This window comes from Danio rerio, chromosome 21 (genome assembly GCF_049306965.1).
Source record: "Danio rerio strain Tuebingen ecotype United States chromosome 21, GRCz12tu, whole genome shotgun sequence".
Lineage (NCBI taxonomy): Eukaryota > Metazoa > Chordata > Actinopteri > Cypriniformes > Danionidae > Danio > Danio rerio.
This window is the reverse complement of record NC_133196.1, coordinates 15,104,681-15,126,107: the sequence shown is the minus strand read 5'-3', so window position 1 is coordinate 15,126,107 and position 21,427 is coordinate 15,104,681. Positions and strand designations below refer to the sequence as shown.

General features: G+C 33.9%; 1 protein-coding gene across 1 annotated transcript in view; it reads left to right on the top strand.

Annotated features, from left to right (window-relative positions):
• npdc1a (neural proliferation, differentiation and control, 1a) overlaps positions 1-21,427 on the top strand; it is a 48,793-nt gene that overhangs the window by 25,617 nt on the left and 1,749 nt on the right. Inside the window, exons 3-8 of the mRNA NM_001128783.1 lie at positions 10,370-10,462; positions 11,060-11,233; positions 18,124-18,190; positions 19,184-19,262; positions 19,361-19,440; positions 20,856-20,955. Coding sequence (NP_001122255.1) covers positions 10,370-10,462; positions 11,060-11,233; positions 18,124-18,190; positions 19,184-19,262; positions 19,361-19,440; positions 20,856-20,955 — 593 coding nt within the window. The remainder of the gene's footprint in view (positions 1-10,369; positions 10,463-11,059; positions 11,234-18,123; positions 18,191-19,183; positions 19,263-19,360; positions 19,441-20,855; positions 20,956-21,427) is intronic.

The following is a 21,427-nucleotide window of genomic DNA, read 5'->3' as shown; positions in this document are numbered from 1 at the left end:
AAATCATCATTTTTAACTGTAAATCAGGCTTTAATACGGAGACAAAGGCTTTAATAAGGCACATGATGCTGGGAAAGTAGGGTGGATGGAAGCAATCTGATTGAAAGGAAAATATTTATATTTTTTAGTTTTTTTTTTTGTTTCACAAACACTTCCTGTTTACTTCATTGATGTAAACCAGGGGTCACCAATCCTGCTCCTGGAGGGTTGGTGTCCCTGCAGGGTTTAGCTCCATCTTGCCTCAACACACCTGCCTGGATGTCTCAAGTATACCTAGAAAGACCTTGATTAGCTTGTTCAGGTGTGTTTGATTAGGGTTGGAGTTAAAATCTGCCAGAGAACTGGCCCTCCAGGAACAAGTTTGGCGACCACTGATGTAAACCATACCGTTTTTGCTGAGATTCTCCTGTATTTTGTCATTCTATCCCACTATCATCCTATCATTAATGTATTTTCCCATATTTCTCCCATATTTTTAATCTTAAATGAATGTTTAAATTAATATAAAAGTGTCTGCATTCAATTTCTTCCCATAAAAGCTGTGCGTCAATCATCGCCCTTCCTATGCAACCTCTGAATCAGCAAATGCATGTAAAAGCACTGACTGAAGAACGCGATCCATATGATCATAGATCAGCTTATGTACATGTCATTTAAAGAGAAGCTAAAGTGCAGAATTCCGGTGTATGTTTAAACGGACAAATACACTTATAATATGTAAACGTCTGACCTGCATGTTTTATTTTCAACACAACTCATTTTCTCTTCAATGAGCACAAACAGTTACTGAAGTAATCGAATGCTTTCATTAGCCTATAGATCAGTACATTCGTCAGTGCACACCAAAACTGCCAGTAATACTGTAAATTTTACAGCAGCTTTTTTACAGTGTGATGTTGATGGTTTACACTGCAGATGCTCTCCTCATCTGCTTTCTCTGCTCTCTGGGTTTACTGCTGACTGTATTATGCTTAATCTCAATCTCTGCTCGTGTGGCAGAGGCACATGACTCAGTTTAATCAGTCTGATAGTAAGCTGCATGTGTGCTGCGCGTGCGTGTGTGTGTCTGTGGCCTTGGCTTTAATGTAATTCCATCTGAGCTCTTCAGAAAGAAAGAGCACCCATTTTGTGCTAGTAAGTACGTTACTAATATTGCAATCAAATATCTATACTTTCTTTATATTGATCCTTCTTCATTCTTCACATGCACTTCAAATAAAAAAAGGATATACAATTATTTATTAATATTAAATCTAGAAAAAAAAACTATTTGATAAAAATCTCTATTATGGGTGTGTAATAATGAACCGCCAACTTATCCAGCATATGTTTCACGCAGCGGATGCCCTTCTTGCTGCAACCCAACACTGGGAAACACCCATACAAACTCTTTCACACACTTACACTACGGACAATATGCAAACCCCACACTGAAATGCCTTCTGACTGATGAGGCTTGATCCAGTGACCTTCTTGCCGTGAGGAGATCGTGCTACCCACTGTGCCACCGTGACCCCACGGTTGAGTATCAGTATTAAGAAAATAATAGTATTTAATACATAAAATAATAATGGTCAAATTAATTATATATGGATGTTAACAAGTGTGGGTACTAAGTTTATTCATTCATTTTCCTTTAGCTTAGTCCCTTATTTATCACCACAGCAAAATGAACCGCCAACTATTCCAGCATATGTTTTACAGAGTAGATGCCCTTCCGGCCGCAACCCAGTTCTGGGAAAAGTATACTAAACACATAATGCAAAAGATGTTTTAATAACAAGCTTTAATTAGTTTGTTGTCTTTCTTACTTTCTTTTTTCTACACTATTTTTTCCTGTAAAGAGAATTTCAGTTATACACACACACAAACACATATATACACACACACACACACACACACACACACACACACACACACACATAAAAATCATAATTTAATCATAATCATAATACTTGTTCCAAAACGATATGAGTCTTTTGTTTACTGGTCACAAAAACAACAACAACAAATAAACAAACAAACAAATAAATAAATAAATAAATAAATAAATAAATAAATACATACATACATTTTAAAAATAAATTTAATTTAATAAATAAATAAATAAATAAATACATTTTAAAAATAAATTTAATAAATAAATAAATAAATAAATAAATAAATAAATAAATAAATAAATAGATAAATAAATAAATAAATAAAATATTTTTTTGACAAATCTGAAAATGCCAACCATTGGCTTCTTTATTTTTTTTTATTATCTTATGCAGGGTTTCTGCAGGTTTCACAAAGTTAAATTTAAGACTTTTAAAAACATTTTTAAGACCATTATGATGGAAATTTTAGACATATACAGGGCTAAATGCTAAGGATTTTTTTTTCAAAAATCTTCAAATGTATTTTGAAGACAGCAGACAAGTTTCATTTCACGCTATTGATTTGAGTGCAGCCAGATCTTTTGTGTATCTAATAATATCTTCAAAAACAAGCTTGTGAATATTCTTATTACGGAGAACGACTGATCGTGTCAGCTAAACATTAGCTTGATTTTAAAAGCAGTTCTGTCTCATATCTTTACCTCCGTCTTTTCAGACACTTTGCAGGACAGATTAAAAGGTAGTGAATGTTAGACCAAGGTGGAACCTGCTGTTAAAGAGTTTACTGATCAAACAGTCTTTGTCTTCAGTCCCTTTATTATTGTTATCCGTGAACATCACTAGGAGTTTCAAAGAATAACTGCATTTTATTAGGATTTTTGTAACACTATAATTCTTTTGAGACCATGGTTTTCCAGCACTTGAGTTTGGGCCAAATTGACATGGTATTTAACAGCCGAAGCGTCTGCGACTAATCATCATCCGGCTATGTAGGTCAGCAGTCTAGCACTCAGTTAACATCCAGAAAGAGAGAGAGGGTGAGAGACAACAGAGATCAGGACATCAGAACATAAACACTATTCTAATTTTAACACCTCTATGACAGGGTTACACATCACTTTAATTCATTCATTCATTCATTTTCCTTCGGCTTAGTACCTTACTTATAACGGGTTGCCACAGCGGATGAACCACCAACTATTCCTACATAGATTTCACACAGCAGATGCCCATCCAGCCCCAACCCAATACTGGGAAAGTTATAAATCACATTACTGACTGAAATAGCATGACTGGTATTTGTGCTTGCTAGTAGTTGCTAGTTGCTTATGTCTTTGAATCAAATTTAAGAATTTGATGTATTTAATTATTATTTTTTGTAGGATTTATGTTTGCGTATTTTTTTTTATTTGTATATCTGCACTCAATTATCTGATTAATGCCTGAAGGCTTGTATTCACTGATTGGTGCACTTACTAAAGACGCCACTAGACGGCAGCATAATAGTGTTCAAAACTAATTTTAAGCCAGTTTTAAAGGGATAGTTCCCCAAAATAAAAATTTACTTGGCATTTGGTCACCCTTAGGTGGTTTCAAACCCTCAACGAGTTTCTTTTTACTGTTAAACTTAAAGAAAAAAGAAGATATTTTAAAGAATGTTGGAAAACAATAACAACTGACTCATAGGATATTTAAAAAAATAAAGAAGCCAATGGTTGGCGTTTTCAGAATTTTAAAATAATATATTATTTATTTATTTATTTATTTATTTATTTATTTATTTATTTATTTATTTGTTTGTCTGTAACTGTCCCTTTAAGGCAAAAAAGCCACATTTAAGTTACTAAAAATGCAAAGGGTCACACACTAATATTTGTGTGTGAGTATTGTTGTTTACAAATCAATATTTGTTGTTTTACTGCGTGTTTACGATTGCAGTTGAATATCTAGCTAGATCTTGCTAGTCTTTAATGCTTTTCCCATGAAATGGCACTGAACATGAACATAATCTAAATGCATTTCAGCAGTAAATGGATTTAGAATTGCATTGTGTAGTATTGCCATAGTTTTAATGCAAAAAAAGGCATCAAAATGCAAAAAGAACAACAATTTTGATCAAGAGTGATGATAATAATAGACATTTGAAGAAAACTGGAAACAGTATTTGTAAAATTCAGCTTTTAATTTCATAATTGACTTATCATTTAGGTATCTGTATATGAACGATACATAAAAGAGTGAAGAAAAGTCTTTATTCCTTCATCTGAAAGTTTAAAATAACGACAGCATTTATTTACTTTCAGTTTATAAAGCATTGAAAGTTTGATTTAAAAAAATAAAATTTAGTTTTTACACATAAATAACACAAAAATGAAGTATTTTTAAAGGCCGAGTAAATGTATGACATTCACCATTCACTTCCATTACAAAGCTGACAAGTATATTATTGAATACAACTCTAAATATAATTCTTTTGTGTAAACGAAGACAGGTATACATCTATGGTTTGATGCTTTGTAAAGTAGGGTATAATTATCATTTTTGTTGCGCTGTTCCTTTAAGAATGAACCCATCAGCAAGATCATACATGTGGCTATTATTGCACATGACACTACACAAATTGTAGCATAAGAAAATACAAAAAGTAGCATAATCTTAATCTTTGTACCTGTATATATATATATCAACTCATGTCATACTAGTTTGAATATTTTCTAGGTAGAAATGCAATAGCATAAAACAGTGGAGCTTGTTTTCTGATCTTGCAGCACTTGCTGAGTCATAACTGGATTGTTCGTTTTGTAAAGTGTAGATTTACAGGGCGGCTGGTGCAGATGGTTTGTCCCGCCTCTCTGGCACCTGCTGTGGCAGGACGGGGGTGTTGGTGGTGTCACATCAGTCTTGTTCCAGCAGGCAGATGGCCAGTCATCTGTAGACCAAACACACCTTCATTACAATAAACTTTCCCTTTTCTTGTAGCTCCCGCCTGTCAGCACTTTCAATACACTGCAGAATAAAGAGAGAGAGTCGATAATCAAGATTACGTACGCTGTATATGGGGTTCATCACATCATCTCATCACCTAACACTCTCAAATCAACCTGGTATATATTTTTGTGTGTGTATAGAACAGTGAATTCAATTATTATCTGAATAATTTATTAATTATTGATGATATTTAGTATTCTTTGCATGTGGATATTATTTGTGGAAGATTCTATATTGTTTTGTTGACTGTAAATTGTATTATCTAGCTTATACTGGATGATGTACTTAATATTGTGTTATTAAGTATACTATTAATATTATGATATTTTAAATAATGTATTTGGTTATTAAACATAATAAACTTAACTAAACTTCTACACTAGAACTGATTGTTGTCATTAATATTTATGGTTAATGATTTTTTGTTTGTTAGAGGCTAACAGACTAGAGCTGGTTGACATAATAAAATATATTATAAATGTAAATACAGTATAAAGTGACAAGTTATATATAAAGTGTATGTGTGTGTGTGTGTCTATATATATATATATATATATATATATATATATATATATATATATATATATATATATATATATATATATATATATATATATATATATATATATATATATATATAAATATATAATTAGGGATATATATTAATCCGTTTTTTGTTTTTTTACCTTACCAAATTTGTAAAGATCGCAGAAAGATTACCTTTCATGTTATTCAAATGACATGTATGAAAGCATTTAGGTTTTCCTGTAAAATAGAATGATGACAGAAAAAGTTGTGGTAGGTTATTCGGGATGTGGTGGGTTTCTTAGAGTATTAAAGGTGTTTACTGTCACTACTTGTTTAGCCTGCATTTATGCATTGACTGTAAGCTGCACGATTAATTATTAAAAGATCAGGATTTCAACACCCACACAACATAAATTATAAATGATAGTAAATTGAAAATTTTATTCAGAAAAATGTATTTTTATTCAGCTGATTATTTCATCATTATATTTGTTAATAAAATTACAGGTTCTAAGATCTGTCTGTTAAACAGTTCTGTTTTGGTAATAAAAGGAAAGCAAATTACATTTGTTTCCTCCTCTTTATGGCTGATCCGAAAAATGGTCTGATACGTGACTAAAAAACCATAATGTGATCCAAACCATGAGATTTGTGATGTGTTACACCACTATACATACATGCATACATATATACTATTATCATATTAACAATGGCAGATAAATATTAATAACATAATCACAACCAGGCCAGTCATCAATGCTAAATTATGTTAACAATATCAACACACACATCCTATAAATGGTCGATATAATTCATATCAATATTTTAAGTACATTATGTTGTCTACTAATACTTAAGCAACTAGGCCTGGATGACAATGAGTTTGTTGATATTGGCTAACCGGTGCTGAGTAATGTATTGAATATTTATGAAATTAGAGCTATTATAAAGCTAAATACTAAGACTAAATATTGTTTATAAAATGTTATGCTTGTTACTACATACTTTTTTATTGAATTATCATTACATTGATTACAGACGTGTTTCCCAGTGATGGGTTGCAGCTAGAAGGGCATTTATGCGTTAAACATATGCTGAATAAGTTGGCGGTTCATTCCGCTGTGGTGACTCCATATTAATAAAAGGAATCAGAAAATGAATGAATGATTACAGGAGTGCTAGGTTAAAAATATTGTAGCAGTAACTTTTATTAAAAATGTCAACACTGATTGATTCCTTTTTATGATTCCTTGAGTCTTTTGATTTAGCGTTATGATTCACTGATTCAACAATCACAGTTTATTCTGAACATTCAGTGAGTGTGTGTGTTGTTCTCTGGTGCGTGAAAGATAACGAGCATCCCATCGACCACACATACACTCACACACAAACACACCCACACACACTCAGACCGTTGCCGAGGAGGACGATTCTCCATAGTCTTGGAATGCAGATTACTGTCTGGACAAGAGAACCATTAAACCATGTGCTGCCTTTGTGTTGCTTTTAGAGCGTGTCAAACAAACAACAGCCTGGCACACTCTCACTGTCAGGACACACACAGCCCAGTCAGCACACTTCAGCACATTAGAAACTGGAGGGTTTGTGGATTTACACAATTTACTCTCTTTGCAGTTATTACTTGCAAGTTCTCTTCAAAATGAAAAATCTGCCACGTTTATTCACTATCATGTCATTCCAATACCATAAATATTTTGCAATATCTTTGAAACGTAAATGCAAATGTGTTCAATCATGTTTGAGAGATTCTTCCATCACACTTTTGAGAATGTGTTTGCCCAAAACTCAGATGATGCATTAAGAGATTCCTTCAGGAAAATAATATGTATGAATTAATCGGTTTAATCCATGTTTTATGAAATATAACCAGCTTTCAAACAAAGTAACAGACCACTTTAAAGCTATTATCATTTCTTTGGATTAGTCATTAAAATGTAATAGGTTATTTTAAATAAGAATAATATTGTTTGGGGCATTTATTTGCAGAAATTTGCAATACTTACCCCTAATGTCTCAAGACATGGAATTGTTTATACATGCATTTAAGTGCTCTAAATAATAATAATCTTATTTTGAAATTGAGCATGTCATCAGTAAAGCACAAATGAACATTGTAGTCAAAACACATACATATTAATGGGAAATCAAGAGAGCTGATTATAACTTTAAAGTGGTCTCTGTTTTAACATTTCTCAGCAAACATAAACAGAAGCTCAACCATCTATACTTGCTTGGCATGAGAAAAGAAGGGTCCTATCATACACCTGGAGCAATTTGGCGCAAGGCGTGACGCAATTGTTTTTGGCTAGTTCAGCACGGCGCAAGACTCGTTTTGACGTTCTGCACCATGCTGTTTAAATAGCAAATGCATTTGCCCTCATGTGCGCCCATAGGCATTCTGATCTAAAAAAGGAGGCGTGTTGAGGCGCATTGCTGGCGCATTGCTATTTTGAGGAACTTAACTAGACGGTTCAATAGACCAGATCAAAGCCGGTCTATTGTCCAGCGCAGAGCACGTTAGTTGTCGCCTTGCTTACACACTGCTTAATACACACAGGGTGTACAGCAATACGCAAATATCTTTACACATGAAAAAGAATTAAAAGATTAAAATATTACAAAAATTATTATTTTCTAGCCTACATAAGTATAAAAACCATACTTTCATGCCTTCTTCATCTCAGGGGGGCTTTTTCAGTTTATTCATAACAATTTGCTTTTAAATAATGTTATTATAATTAGCAGTATTATTTATTATATGCATATTTATATTTGTTTTATTAAAAAGAAGCTTAGATTTGTCCACCTGTCAGGTTTTAGACCATATGGGGCACAGCATGTGTATTTGGATATAACTCCGGTTTTTGACCACACTTCATTATTATTGTTCATTTATTCCTTTGCTGGAAATTAGAACTGAAATTAGAAATTGTTTTGAAACGAATCTTTGCGCTTAACAAACTAAATTAATTATGTATAGGCTAATAGATGTCTGTGCATACAACATGTTTCCTTATCCACGAGAGTGAAAGTTAAAGTAAACAATGAGGAGTCTCATCTCTCATTCTCGCGCTGCAGATGTTCTATGCACTCATGCACTATGTACTTATGCACTTACACACTCAACAGGATAGTATATGTATGTAGTGTCGTCCCAAATAGCACACTAATGTGTTTTTACTAAGCGGAAATTCAAACCGTTTCCCTGATGACGTTTGACGGTCGCCAAATCATTGAAATAAACGACCGAATTATCAAATAATACCTGCCGTGAGTATTGCTGCATTCACCATCGGGAGGCGCTAAAATCACTCTCGTAGGAGAATTTTGCTTTCACCATCAAAAATAAATAAAGTTATTCAACATGTGCGTCTGATAGCTCCGCCCCTTCCGCTACGTAAGCAAACCTGTGGTCATTGAGTGCGTGAAGTGTCCATCATTACACACTTCATTTTAGCGGCTGAATGAGTGCATCATCCGGGTAATTAAAGTGCACTTATTATTTTTAGAGTTTTCAGTGTGAACACACTACTTATTCTATTTATACTACAAAATGGCGTAGAATAGTGCATAAGTATGCGATTTGGGACGCAGCTTCTGATTGGCTTATTCTTAAAACACACCTATAACTCATTAAGAGAATAAGCTCAACCCTGTAAGACCATGGGCCACGACGCAAAGTGGATTTTTCCATCCTTAAAATAGCAAAAGTGGATTCTGACTCACCCTTAATGCATTTGCGCCCTGCGCTTCATACTTTGCGTATGGATCGTCAAAATAGAGCTCCAAATCTCACTGGTTCCTATGGAATGGCAAAAGTACCACATTATGTGTAAGAATGAATTTGTTTGGTTCTTGTGCAATCTCATAAGTGCCACAAAACCCTTAAGAATGAATCTCATTGGTTCATGTGGAATCACGAAAGTGCCACATTACTCGTAAGACTGAATCTCACTGGGTGTTTTAAAATCTCTAAAGTGCTACATCACTTGCGAGAATGAGTGTCATTGGTTCTTGTGGAATGTCAAAAGTGCCACATCACTTGGAAGATTGAATCTTATTGTTTTTTTTTAACATTTCAAAAGTGCCACATTACTTGCAAGCATGAATCTAATTGGTTTTCATGCATCAAAAGATTAAATGTTTGAGCTTCTGTGACTAAACTTGAATGTTGTAAACCAGTAGTTTCCAATAGTCTCTAGTAGTGTTGAAAACCTTGATTAGTTGGATCAGCTGTGTTCGATTAGGGTTGGAGCAAAACTGTGCAGAGCTGTGGCCCTCCAAGAATTGAGTTTGAGACCATTTTTGTAAACATTGATGATCAATGTTTGTATGTAAATCACTATATGATAGGATTATGTCTCTTCTGAAGACGTGTCTTGCATTTAACTTTTCAATTCATATATAAACCATTTTAATGTGGTCATGTCATTGGCCCTTGAACATTTCTTGCTTGTTGCCAAACTATTTCATAACTGTCACAAGATGCAATTCAATCATAACTCTACGTTAAAACAGCCATCTTAATGTTATTTATCAATATCAGGGCATTTTTGGAGTCTCAGAAGCTATGGTAATGAAAAATGTAAAAAAGGAAACACTTTAGGACCATTGTTATTGTTTTTACATCCCTCAAAATGTTCTATCCATATTTTATGTTCATAATAGGAATGTTTTTAATTGTCACAGTTTAGGATGAACAGACCTCTCAGTTTTGAACAACTGACTGAATTTAGACTTTGTTTCTGTTCGAATGTTAAACAAAATTCTTCTTTGGAAAGTAATTATGGTGAGTGAATGATGACAGAATTTTCATCTCAGTGTGAAGTGACCTTTCAACTCTTGACATTTTAACCTTTTGTGCACGTTCAATGACAGTAATCTCGTAGTATTTTTAGCACCATCCACGACGCTGTTATTTTTTTTCACCATATCCTGTCTTTTCTCCACAGATCCAGTGGCCCCACTTTCTGGCATAGATGAAGAAATCGACTTTCTGTCCTCCGTCATCACCAAGCAGCAGTTGTCGGAAAGCAAGCACTCAGGTTTGAACCATTCACTCTTCAGAGCTGTGTGGTTTTGGTTAGTGGTGTTGGACAGCGGTTATAGCGGTCATGACTCAAAAAAAACCCTTGCGAACGCTCCACTGCATCGTGATGTGTGAAGTTTCACACTGAATATGCTGAACTTCTTAAACATGACAAATAACGATTGCTGAAACCTTTGCCGCTTTTTTAACAGTGGAAAGACACTGCAAACAAGAATGAAAGATAAGAAATGAACTGTGTTCGATAAATAGAAGGTCTAAACCATATATACATCTATTTGTTTAGATTTTGTGAATTTATAATAAAATTCAGTAGTTGTTTCTGACAAATTTTGGGGTGTTTTGCTGTATTGTCAAAAACATTTATAAAATATGTTGCATTTTGTAGTGTTTTCATTTGCGAAAACAATTTAAAATGTTAAGAAGTCTTGTATCACAAGAAAACCACTACAAAAACATGAATTCTAAGTCATGAATCAAGAGTTCTTGTAATTTTTTTACTGTATTTATTTAAAAATGAAATGAGGTGCTTGTTCTTATTTATTAAATTTATTTTTTTGTCTTTTCTCTCACTGTCTCTTCCCCTCCTCTTCAGACTCTGCACCACAGTCTCCTCCGCAAGTACAGTTGAAGCAGAAAAGTCTTCATAAAACCACAACTGTTGAACCAATGACCACCAGTCCTACAGCACCAACACACACTACAAACTCCTCCAACCGCCACGGGCCAGTCATCTCCCCAAATCCATCCAGGGACAGCCTGCTAGTCTGTACGTCTGCTTTTCTCAATTTACCAAAACCATAGTATAATGACCATGATAATAAGCCATATTTTATAGCCCTTTTCCACCAAGGCAGTTTGAGCGCTGATGGTTCAGAGTCTAGTTTCAAATGTTTTACATCCCAAAGCACCAGATCTTAACAAGGGGTGAGTTTCCCAAACAACGATGTAACTTGCGGCTGAACTATCATAGTAGGATGCGTTGTTCGGGAAAAGAACGATGTAGTGACGAATGTTTCCCAAAACCTGTAGTTTCTCTGTCACAGATTCATCGTTTGAAACATGTTAGTGAAAATGTAAAACGCCCATAATAATGCTCTAAACGGGGTGGAGTAACTAATTTCTACACGCATTTTTTAAAATTCAGTATTAGTTTTGGTAAAAACATCCACTCGCTTTCCATATTAATTGAAATATATATGTAAATTGCACATATAGGGCCTATGTTTCCTTTACAAATATTATTGAGAATATTCATAGTCTATTCTAAATTAACATAAAATCACTTACAAAGCTAACACGTATTCTAAGCTCATATATAAAACTTTTGAATAAATAAATAAATATTGAAGCTATTTATTTAAAAAAAGAAATTTAATATTTATTATTTATTAGGAAATAAAAAAATATCATTCTTTAAATAATAATATTAGTGATGATTAGTGTTGTGAGGATGATCATGATGATGATGATGATAAGGACGATAATTATTATTATTATTTTTTAAGTAGGATATTGTTTTTATTTTTTTGATGTCTACTTTTAAAATTTGACACATGCAAGCCAATGCAGAAAGTTCTAACCAACAGGCTCATGTCATATACAGTACAGATACTTAATAAATAACCTAATATAATTTAAAAGCATTAGTGTATGCTATGTTTTTGGTTTTCACAAGCTTTGGAGACGCAATGTAAATTCCGCTTTTGAATAATAGGTCACCTATAGCTTTAATAACGAGTTAGGCCCGCCTTCTGCGCGCAGAAGTGTTCAAAATGACATTAATGTTTTCAAAGTGCACTGCAAAGGCAGCACAACTGTAAACATGAAGATCACTAAAATTGAACTTTAAAATCTTATTGAAAGCAAATTACACCTAAGAGTGATGACTTTAATGTTTTTTTAATAATTCCAAGTTTAAATGTTAGAATGTTCTAAACGAATAGGGCATAGGGGGGATAACTGTAAATAGAACACAGCCAGGAACTGTGTTTCTAACTACAGATCCAGAGGTGTAGTTGCAAGCATAGATGTTTGCGAATGTTCGTTTGAATGATGGATTTGGGAAATGCCAAATCAACAAACTATTTTTGTAACGACACAACATGCAACCTTAGTTGGCTAACAAAAAAAGCGCACCCCAGGAAAAGTGGTTTCCACCAAAACTGTAGAAGCACCATTCCAGTTGAAATTTAGTTAGGACAAAAACAAATAAAGCAGAAAATGCTGCCTATCACTTCGAAACCAGCTGACCAAAACAAAGTAAGTTAGCATTAAATACTGAACTGTAATGCTAATATCATGTCAGAATTACCCATTATTAGCCTGTTGCTGGAGACTCCCAAAACCAAAATATATCAGTTAATCATTGAAAATAGGGGCTCTTTAAAAGTTAAAAATGTAAAAATGCTAAATCTGTTATCTGATTAACAGTGAGTTTCCTTATTATATACAGTGAATAACTGACTAAAGTGAATACATTGACTTTCCCAGAAATATTACATTATAAAAAAGTATGAAGTATATTACAGATAATATATTTACTGTGTAGCTCCATGTTAATCTCACTGGAAGCAGAACTAGCTATATTTTTTGTTCTGCTGTAATTACATAAACTAAGTTCATATATTAGATGTCTGACTTTCTTAATGATGTTTTTCCAATCATGGTAAACAATTTCCAATATTGGGCATCTGTGCAAATTGTAGTCTGTTTCCTGTTCTTAGCTGACAGGAGTGGCACCCGTTGTGGTCTTCTGCTGTTGTATCCCATTCGCCCCAAGGTTGCCATGTAATTGTCTGATGAAAAATTTGTGTTAATGAGCAGTTGGACAGGTGAACCTAATAAAGTGGCCGGTGAGTGTATATTAAATGAATAGGTTGTGGAATATTTTGGGAGACACTCATGAGAATATTTGCCATGCATTGTTGCATACCACGATTGGTCAGTCATGCATGGACACAAACATTGGCCAGTGCATCTCAATATCAGCACCAAAGCAACAGCCCAGAAAGAGAGAGATAAGCAGCTTTACTTGTGAGTGGGTGTACATGGCTCCTGAATAGCATAAGAGTGAAATAGTGGATTTTGTCATTTTTGTATTTTATTTTAACCCGTCAAAAAGAAGTAATGTCACGTAAAAGGTGTTAAAAGCTAAACACTTTTTTTGGAAGATTTAATAAAATGTGTTTTCAAACAAAAAAGCCCCTTTCACACAGTGATACCAGATAATTAAAATAAATGTAAACAATAATTAATAAAACATCTGCAAAATTACTGAAACGACTTCACCGGTAAATTTAAAAAAGCTCAGTTCACACAGGCAAGGACGTTCTGGAATTTTTCCGGAAAGGACTATTCACACATCTCTTTCAAAATACAGGGAAATTCTGACATCATTAATCAAAAATAAGCTCTAAAAGCCACATATGTATTAAACATGAAGGGCGTCCGTCTTTTTCTTGATGGTTTCACTTTTATCTAAAACTTTAGCATTCATGTAGCTGTTTTTGCCCAAGAGACAGACCAAATAATTATGAAAAAATCCGCTGATGTTAATATTCGAAAGCAAAGATGCTTACCGCAGCTAAAAAAAACAGCTTTGTTTACACGACATTACACATTTTGGTGGATATTGTGAACAACATCACTGAAAAGATATGGAAGAACACTTTTGCATGTCGAGATGTACATTCGAGTTTGCGCTTCAGGTTCGTTTGAGATACTTTTAAAAGGAAAGACTACCAGTGTTGTAGGCTAACGTTACTCAGATCTCACTCAAAGGAGTGCTCCTTCACGTGCACGTGCCTCACAGAGAGCTGGCAGGTAAACTCACCGCGGTTTATCATAAGCATTTTATCCATCAATTTTTCTACAGTTGGCGCTGTGAAGGAACATAGAAATGTTATCTGACTGACAAGCAGCAGCTAAATGTGTCTGGAGAAGGATATATAGTCATTTATAAACAGCGTGGATGTGAATTCATCTGATTGGCTGGAGTAGGCGTTCTAGACATGAACGCATTCTTTCCGGCAATTTTCCTTCTGCGTTCAGACAGAATTCCGGCAAATTATCTGTAATTTTACAACTTTTCTTTTCGGAAAATTGTCGGAACGAATGTACCGGTATTTACAAAAAGGGCCTGTTCACACATGACCCCTTTTCCAAAAATTGCAGGTAATTTACTGGAAAAATCTGTATGTGTGAAGGAGACTAAAGCCTACTACACTGTAAAAAATATCTGTTAATGAACAGCTTCTGTATTTTGTGATACACAAGTGTTTTTCATTTATTTGCGGTTGTGAATTGCAATGTGAGACGTTTATCTCTGCTCTGTCGACATTTGATACTGAAAATTCAAATCTTTAGTTTAATAAAGTGACTTTTATTGACATTAGTATTTTTATATGATATCAAGTATAAATAAATAATATATAGAGAAATATACAATTCTGTAAAATAACAGAACATATACTGGCAGTTTATTACAAGGTCTTTGTACTATAATATACAACAATAACCCAGACAATATATCACTTTAAACCAGAGATGCCCAAAGTAGTGCCCACTGGCCAAAGTTGGCCCATTGTAACCTTTGATTTGGCCCACTATCCCAATTTATATAATAGTGAGAATGATGGAGAGAGTTGTGGTGAATGCCTTTAAACATAGAGATCATAGTTTCTAATTTGATGTGACATTTTTTGTTAGTTGAGGTCCCTTTCATCGCTGCTTGCAGCTTTAAAATGTTAGTTTTATTGCTGAGCTACAAAAAAAGCTAAATGAAAAGAAAATGAATAAATGAATTAAATTAATCAGATTTTTTAAAATATATAAATACTGACATTCAACAGACAGAAGACTATGCAGAAGACATTAGTGAGCAAATCAAGGCAAAAGCTAGTGTAATTCTGTTATAAATGAGATTGTTTTGTTTTTACTGTAATAAGTTCACTATAAAATGTAAAAACTGTAATATACCGTAACTGTATTAGTTAATATAAAGTAATGTTTTCTAGTCATTTTGAGATATTATTAAATAAATTAGGAATTTACCTGTGGCAACTATATTTACCTGTAACCCACTAGCCTCAATCAAGTTTGGTTTTTGGTCTTTTGTAAGGAAAAGTTTGGGCACCCCTGCTTTAAACGATTAAAAATGTTATATAAGTGATATACAACACCAACCCAGACAATACAACACTTTAAATTATTACAAATGTCAATAAAGTTGTTAGAAGACAGCTAATGGTCCAATATTGCAATTCAAAAGCATAAATAAATAGGGAAAAATAAAAACATGAATCCAAAATATTGAAACAGATATTTTTACAGTGTAGTCAAAAGGCTGCATGCTGGTTTTGAATCAGTCACTGCAGCCATTTAAAGACATGTCACATGTTTGACTGTAATATACTTTGCAGTGCACAAAGGCAGCTTAAGAGAAAAAAAAAAACTCAACCATTGTTACATTTCAGTTGGATTGGAGCTCTGTAGAAAATGGTAGTGCTTTATTAAGGTCATCTAATGGTCATCTAGTCTTATCAAGTGTAAGTTCCTCATCTCATGTATGATATACACTTTTGCTGCTAATGCATCACCTTATTCACACAACAGCAGCCTACGTTTTGGTGCAAAAAGGTGTCATTCAAAGAAGAAAAATGACATTTACTTCAAAAATATAGTGAAGTAAAAGTAAAAGATGCTATTATCTTTGATAGTACAATTATAAAGTAGCCAGATATATACTAAGGTATTGTAACTATTTATATTTAGTTACCAATACTTTACACCCATGTGACTTTACACCCATTTTAGCATGTGGAAATGTAAACCAGTTAGAGGCTAAGAACCAGTAATAGCACTAGCTCTGAACTAGCATTCTGTTCATGCTGAAGGAAAAAGGATATTCTTGGTGAATGTATTCACTTCAGAGCCATCAAAAGCGACAAACTGACAGCTACAGAAAAGCGTTTTTGTCTTTTATTTAATTAACACTTTACAATGGTGACATAATAGGTTTCTAAATATAATAATAACTCATAAGGTGAGTGGTAATACAACAAGCACAGTATTTTGCTGCTCCTCGTGGTTAGCTCAAGATGCTAACCTCAAATCAAATGCTACATTGGATGTTCAAAACAGAATTGTATGTATTTTTAGCAAATTATGGTTTTTAGAAGGGGAACGAGAGGATTCACTGAAATATCACAATAACAGATAAATAATTAATCTGCTATTAGTGTATGCAAAACAATCAAATTAATAAGAGAATAATGACATCCCTCAATGTCTTTCAGAGTTTCCCGCCAGAATAAGTGACATCACATGGAGCAAGTCACATGCTATGTCTATCTGCGATTTGAAGATTGTGCCTTTTTTTAAAACTGATGTGTCCAGAACGGAGGGACAAATGAAAAATGTATTTTTTATACAGCTGGGAAAATAAGTATTGAACACGCCTCCTTTTTTCCTCAGAAAACATATTTCTAAAGGTGCTGTTAACTTCAAATTTTCACAAGATGTTGATAACAATCAAATATATCCGTATATGCAAAGAAACTAATCTAATTAGTTTACAAATGAAGTTCTGTATAATAAAAAGAAATGAGACAGAGAGAAGTATTGAACACATGAAGAAAGGGAGGTTTAAAAAGGCAGTGAAAGCCCAGACAGCAGCCAAAATCTCTCAGTTGTTATTCAGCAACCCGTTCTCATTATAATGAATATTAGCTGCTTCAGTCCAACATCTATATTAGCAGGATGATGAAGATGAAACCAGGGTGGACATTTCAGCAAGACAATGATCCAAAACACAGCCAAGAAAACTCTCAAATGCTTTCAGAGAAAGTAAATCAAGCTGTAGAATGGCCCAACTAATCACCTGTCTTGAATCAATAGAAAATACAAAATAAAGATCAGATTTGGTTGACGAAAAAGGCTCTTTTTTGTTGTTTTTTATTTTTATGTTATAATTTGGGTTTTTACCGAAATCTGGTTCAGTTTCATGTTAACGGCTCCTTTAGTAATATTATTACTAGGAATAAACATGACTTGTTCAATACTTATTTTCCCCTCGCTGTAGCTGAAAGTACAATAATTCACAAAACGGATATTTTATACAAATGTTTATTTACCTCAGTAGAGTAAACAAGGATGAAAATAAGACTTAATAATAATTGAAGTTGAATGTATGATTCAAGAGACTGTGACAGTCATAAATAGGCATGGTGGTAGTTTTAAAGTTACTATTTTGTATTTTAAGACCCTAAATACACATACTGTACAAAACAATTTGCTACTCTGCCTATAGGTAGCACTGTCCCAGATCTTCATCGCTTCAGCAGACTTTGACCTGGTTCCCTCCAAATCTCAAACAATTTGAAAATCATTTCTCGAAATTCCCCCTGTTTTGCTTGGCCTAAATCTCTGACAAAGATGACATTTTGAAGAAATGCCTGTCACAAGATGTTTAGAGTTTTCTGATGTTACGCCGCAAGCGCCTCTCAGTTATCCGCAATCCACAAATTGACACACTTCATACACATGCTGTCGTCCTATTAAAGTGCAGTTGAAGTGCAATATTCTGTGTGTGACAACCCTACTCATAGCTTGTTTTCTCTTTCTCTCTTTCTCTTTTATTATTTTGTGTTTTTGTAGTGATGATATCTTTATGCATTATTGTGGGGGCGATGGCACTTATCCTTGTTACCGTCTGCTGGGTCAGGTAAGAGGAATGTTTTTGCTTCTTTGTATTATTATTATTATTATTATTATTATTATTTATATCTATTTAAAGAAAAAAATATTGCCTTTCTAATTCGAAACCTCCAGTGTTTATTTCTGAAAAGATGCATTGAAAAATAGTCTGATCTAAGAAACTTGTAAGAGTTTAAGTTTTTTTAAGTTACATTTTAAGTTACATTTATTAATAATAAATGATGGATGGACAGACAGACAGACAGACAGACAGACAGACAGACAGCTAGATGGACATATAGACAGACGGATCGATGGATGGATGGATGGATGGATGGATGGAGAGATAGATGGGCATATAGACAGACAGATGGATGGATGGACATATAGATAGATGGACATATTGATGCTCATCTAAATGGTCATATAGATGCATGGATGGATGGATGGATAAACAGATAGATGGACACAAATGGACATATATGATGGACATAAAGACAGATAGATAGACAGACAGACTGATAGACGGATGGATGGATGGATGGACGGATGGATAAATAGATGGACAGATAGATGGGCATGTAGACAGACTGATGGATGGACATATAGATAGATGGACATATAGATGGACATGGATGCCCACATAGATGGACAGACAGACAGACAAATAGGTAGATGGATGGATGCATAGCTAGATGGACAGATAGATGGGCATATTGATAGACAGATGGATGGATAGATAGATATAAAGATAGATGGACAGGTGCTCATATAGATGCACATATAGATAGTCAGACAGACAGACAGATCGATGGATCGATCATGTAATTTTTTATTTTTTTTTTTAAATATCCTCTTGTTTGTTAGTTTACTCTGTTGTATAATATTCCCTTCTCTCATATAATTGTATCAGTATGACCTTTACTATCTTATATTATAAATGAACAGTTTATATCCTTTTTGTACATTTTCTAGAATAATACCATGTTTTATAAACAAATCTAAAACTTTTTTCCTCCAGATTACAGAGAGAAACTCGTCTGGCTCAGAAGGTCGATTATCCGGCGTTTCAGGAAGCAGCCAACCGCAATAATACTTCTGTAAGAGCATTCACATGAATGCAACTTCACACATACAAAAAAAAAATAATTATTATTTTAATATTTGTCTTTACAACAATTACCTCTCTATGTTTTAGTCTGGGGATAAAACCCTGGCTCACAGCGCTCAGATGTACCACTACCAGCACCAGAAACAACAGATGCTCTCTATGGAGAAGTAAGCCCTTATATTTAGTGTAGTCAACATTATGCATACATCTCTGAATGCTGACTAATAATAAATGTAAAAATACACTCAGTGTTCCTTGCTCATTTCCTTCCTTCTTATTTGCTTCTACTTTCTTATATGGATACTTTCATATATGGATACAGATATTTGCTACTACTTTCATATACTTTTCATATTCAGTTAAACATCCTTCGCTTCAGGGGCGGACTGGCCATCTGGCAATTCTGGCAAATGCCAGAAGGGCTGGACCATTTTTTAAATGTGGGCCTGTATGCTATTTTTTATTTTAAAATTTTTTATAATCATTGCTTTTACATTCAGGTAGTTTTTGTTTCTTGCTAAATGTGAATATTATGATGATGATGATGATGATAATAGTAATAATAATAAATGTTAAGCATTAGCCCAATCGGCAATGGCTAGCTGGTTTAGAGATAGGCCGACCCAATCAGAGGTTACGCGTACATAATCAAAATCTGGCAAGAATGTCAAACAAACTGTAGGTGCAACACAAGCTAATTGTCAGAGATGGACCGTAAAGGCAGTGCTAAAAAGCTCAGAGAAACTTAAAAATTGCTCTAAAATCAGACGTTGCCAAATGCATAAAATTAACTGAAATAGTCTTGAAAGGGGGCAGCACAATGGGTAGCGCTGTCGCCTCACAGCAAAAAGGTCAAAGGTTCGAGCTTCGGCAGGGTCAGTTGTTGTTTCTGTGTGGAGTTTGCATGTTCGCGTGGGTTTCCTCCCGGTTTCCCTCACAAGTCCAAACACAAAATAAATATCTATTAAATATCTATTACATATGGTACTGCTCATATTATTTCACCATCTGTACACCAATAAAAGTAGTGAATGTGCGTGTCCGAGGGTGGGGGTGTGTCGGTGTGATAATGTGGGCAGGTGTGGCTACAGTGCCAGGGCTGATTTTTTGTCACAGTCCGCCCCTGCTTCACTTGATACAAATCATGCTAAAAGTACAAGTTAAGCTCCATTACCTGAGTCTGTGACAGTATGTTTAGCTTCATTTTACTTAAATATATCTTCCATTTCTTCTTTTATATATATATAATCATGGTCATAATGCATTTACAAAGAAAATGCATTTTAACTTAGCAAGTCAAGTTTTTAGAGGATTTAAATACCCAAATATTAGAAACATAAACGTAATTTTTCATGACTTATAATAGTATTTGGATTGGATAAAAGGTTGTTTTTATTCAATGTAAATGTGTGTTGTGTCGTGTGCATTTCTGTTATGATTATGCAAGTGTTATGACAAAGTTAATGAATATCGGTGTGCTCTGAAAGTCTAAGACTGAATTGTTGACTAAACTTTTGCATGCAGGTGACATTTGTTGTATTGGTTGTAAATGTTGCTATAATTCGTTTTGTTTTGACCACAGACATAAAGCAGAGCCTAAAGTCTCCGAGTCTGGAGGTCATTCAGATGAGGAGACCGAGGAGGGAGATTTTACTGTGTACGAATGCCCTGGACTCGCACCGGTGCGTCAAACGTCTCTTACTTTCACTTATTTGTGACTAAATTAACCCATTCACTGTATATGTAATTAAAATAATTTATCATTTATTTATTTATTATTACTTTCATTTCTTTAAAAAAAAAAAGTATCTTATGCACACATCTTTAAGTGACTCCTTTTGCTTTGTGTGTGTGTATTTTATGTGCAGCATGTGTGTTTTTATTTATTTATAAATATATATACACACACACACTTATATGTATATCAAGTTTAGATATTGTGTTTTGTAGTATTAAAACTTGCATCTTTGCTAAACAAAATCAAAAAAAATACAAATATTACTGTATTATTTGTATTTTATTGGTTTTCCTTAGCAAAAATGCTATTTTTAATACTACAAAACACAACATCTAAACTCATCTGAGGTCTTAAAACACAACTGTATTTCTATTCTAGAAAATGATTTTTTTATTTTAAGCATTTTTCTCAAAATC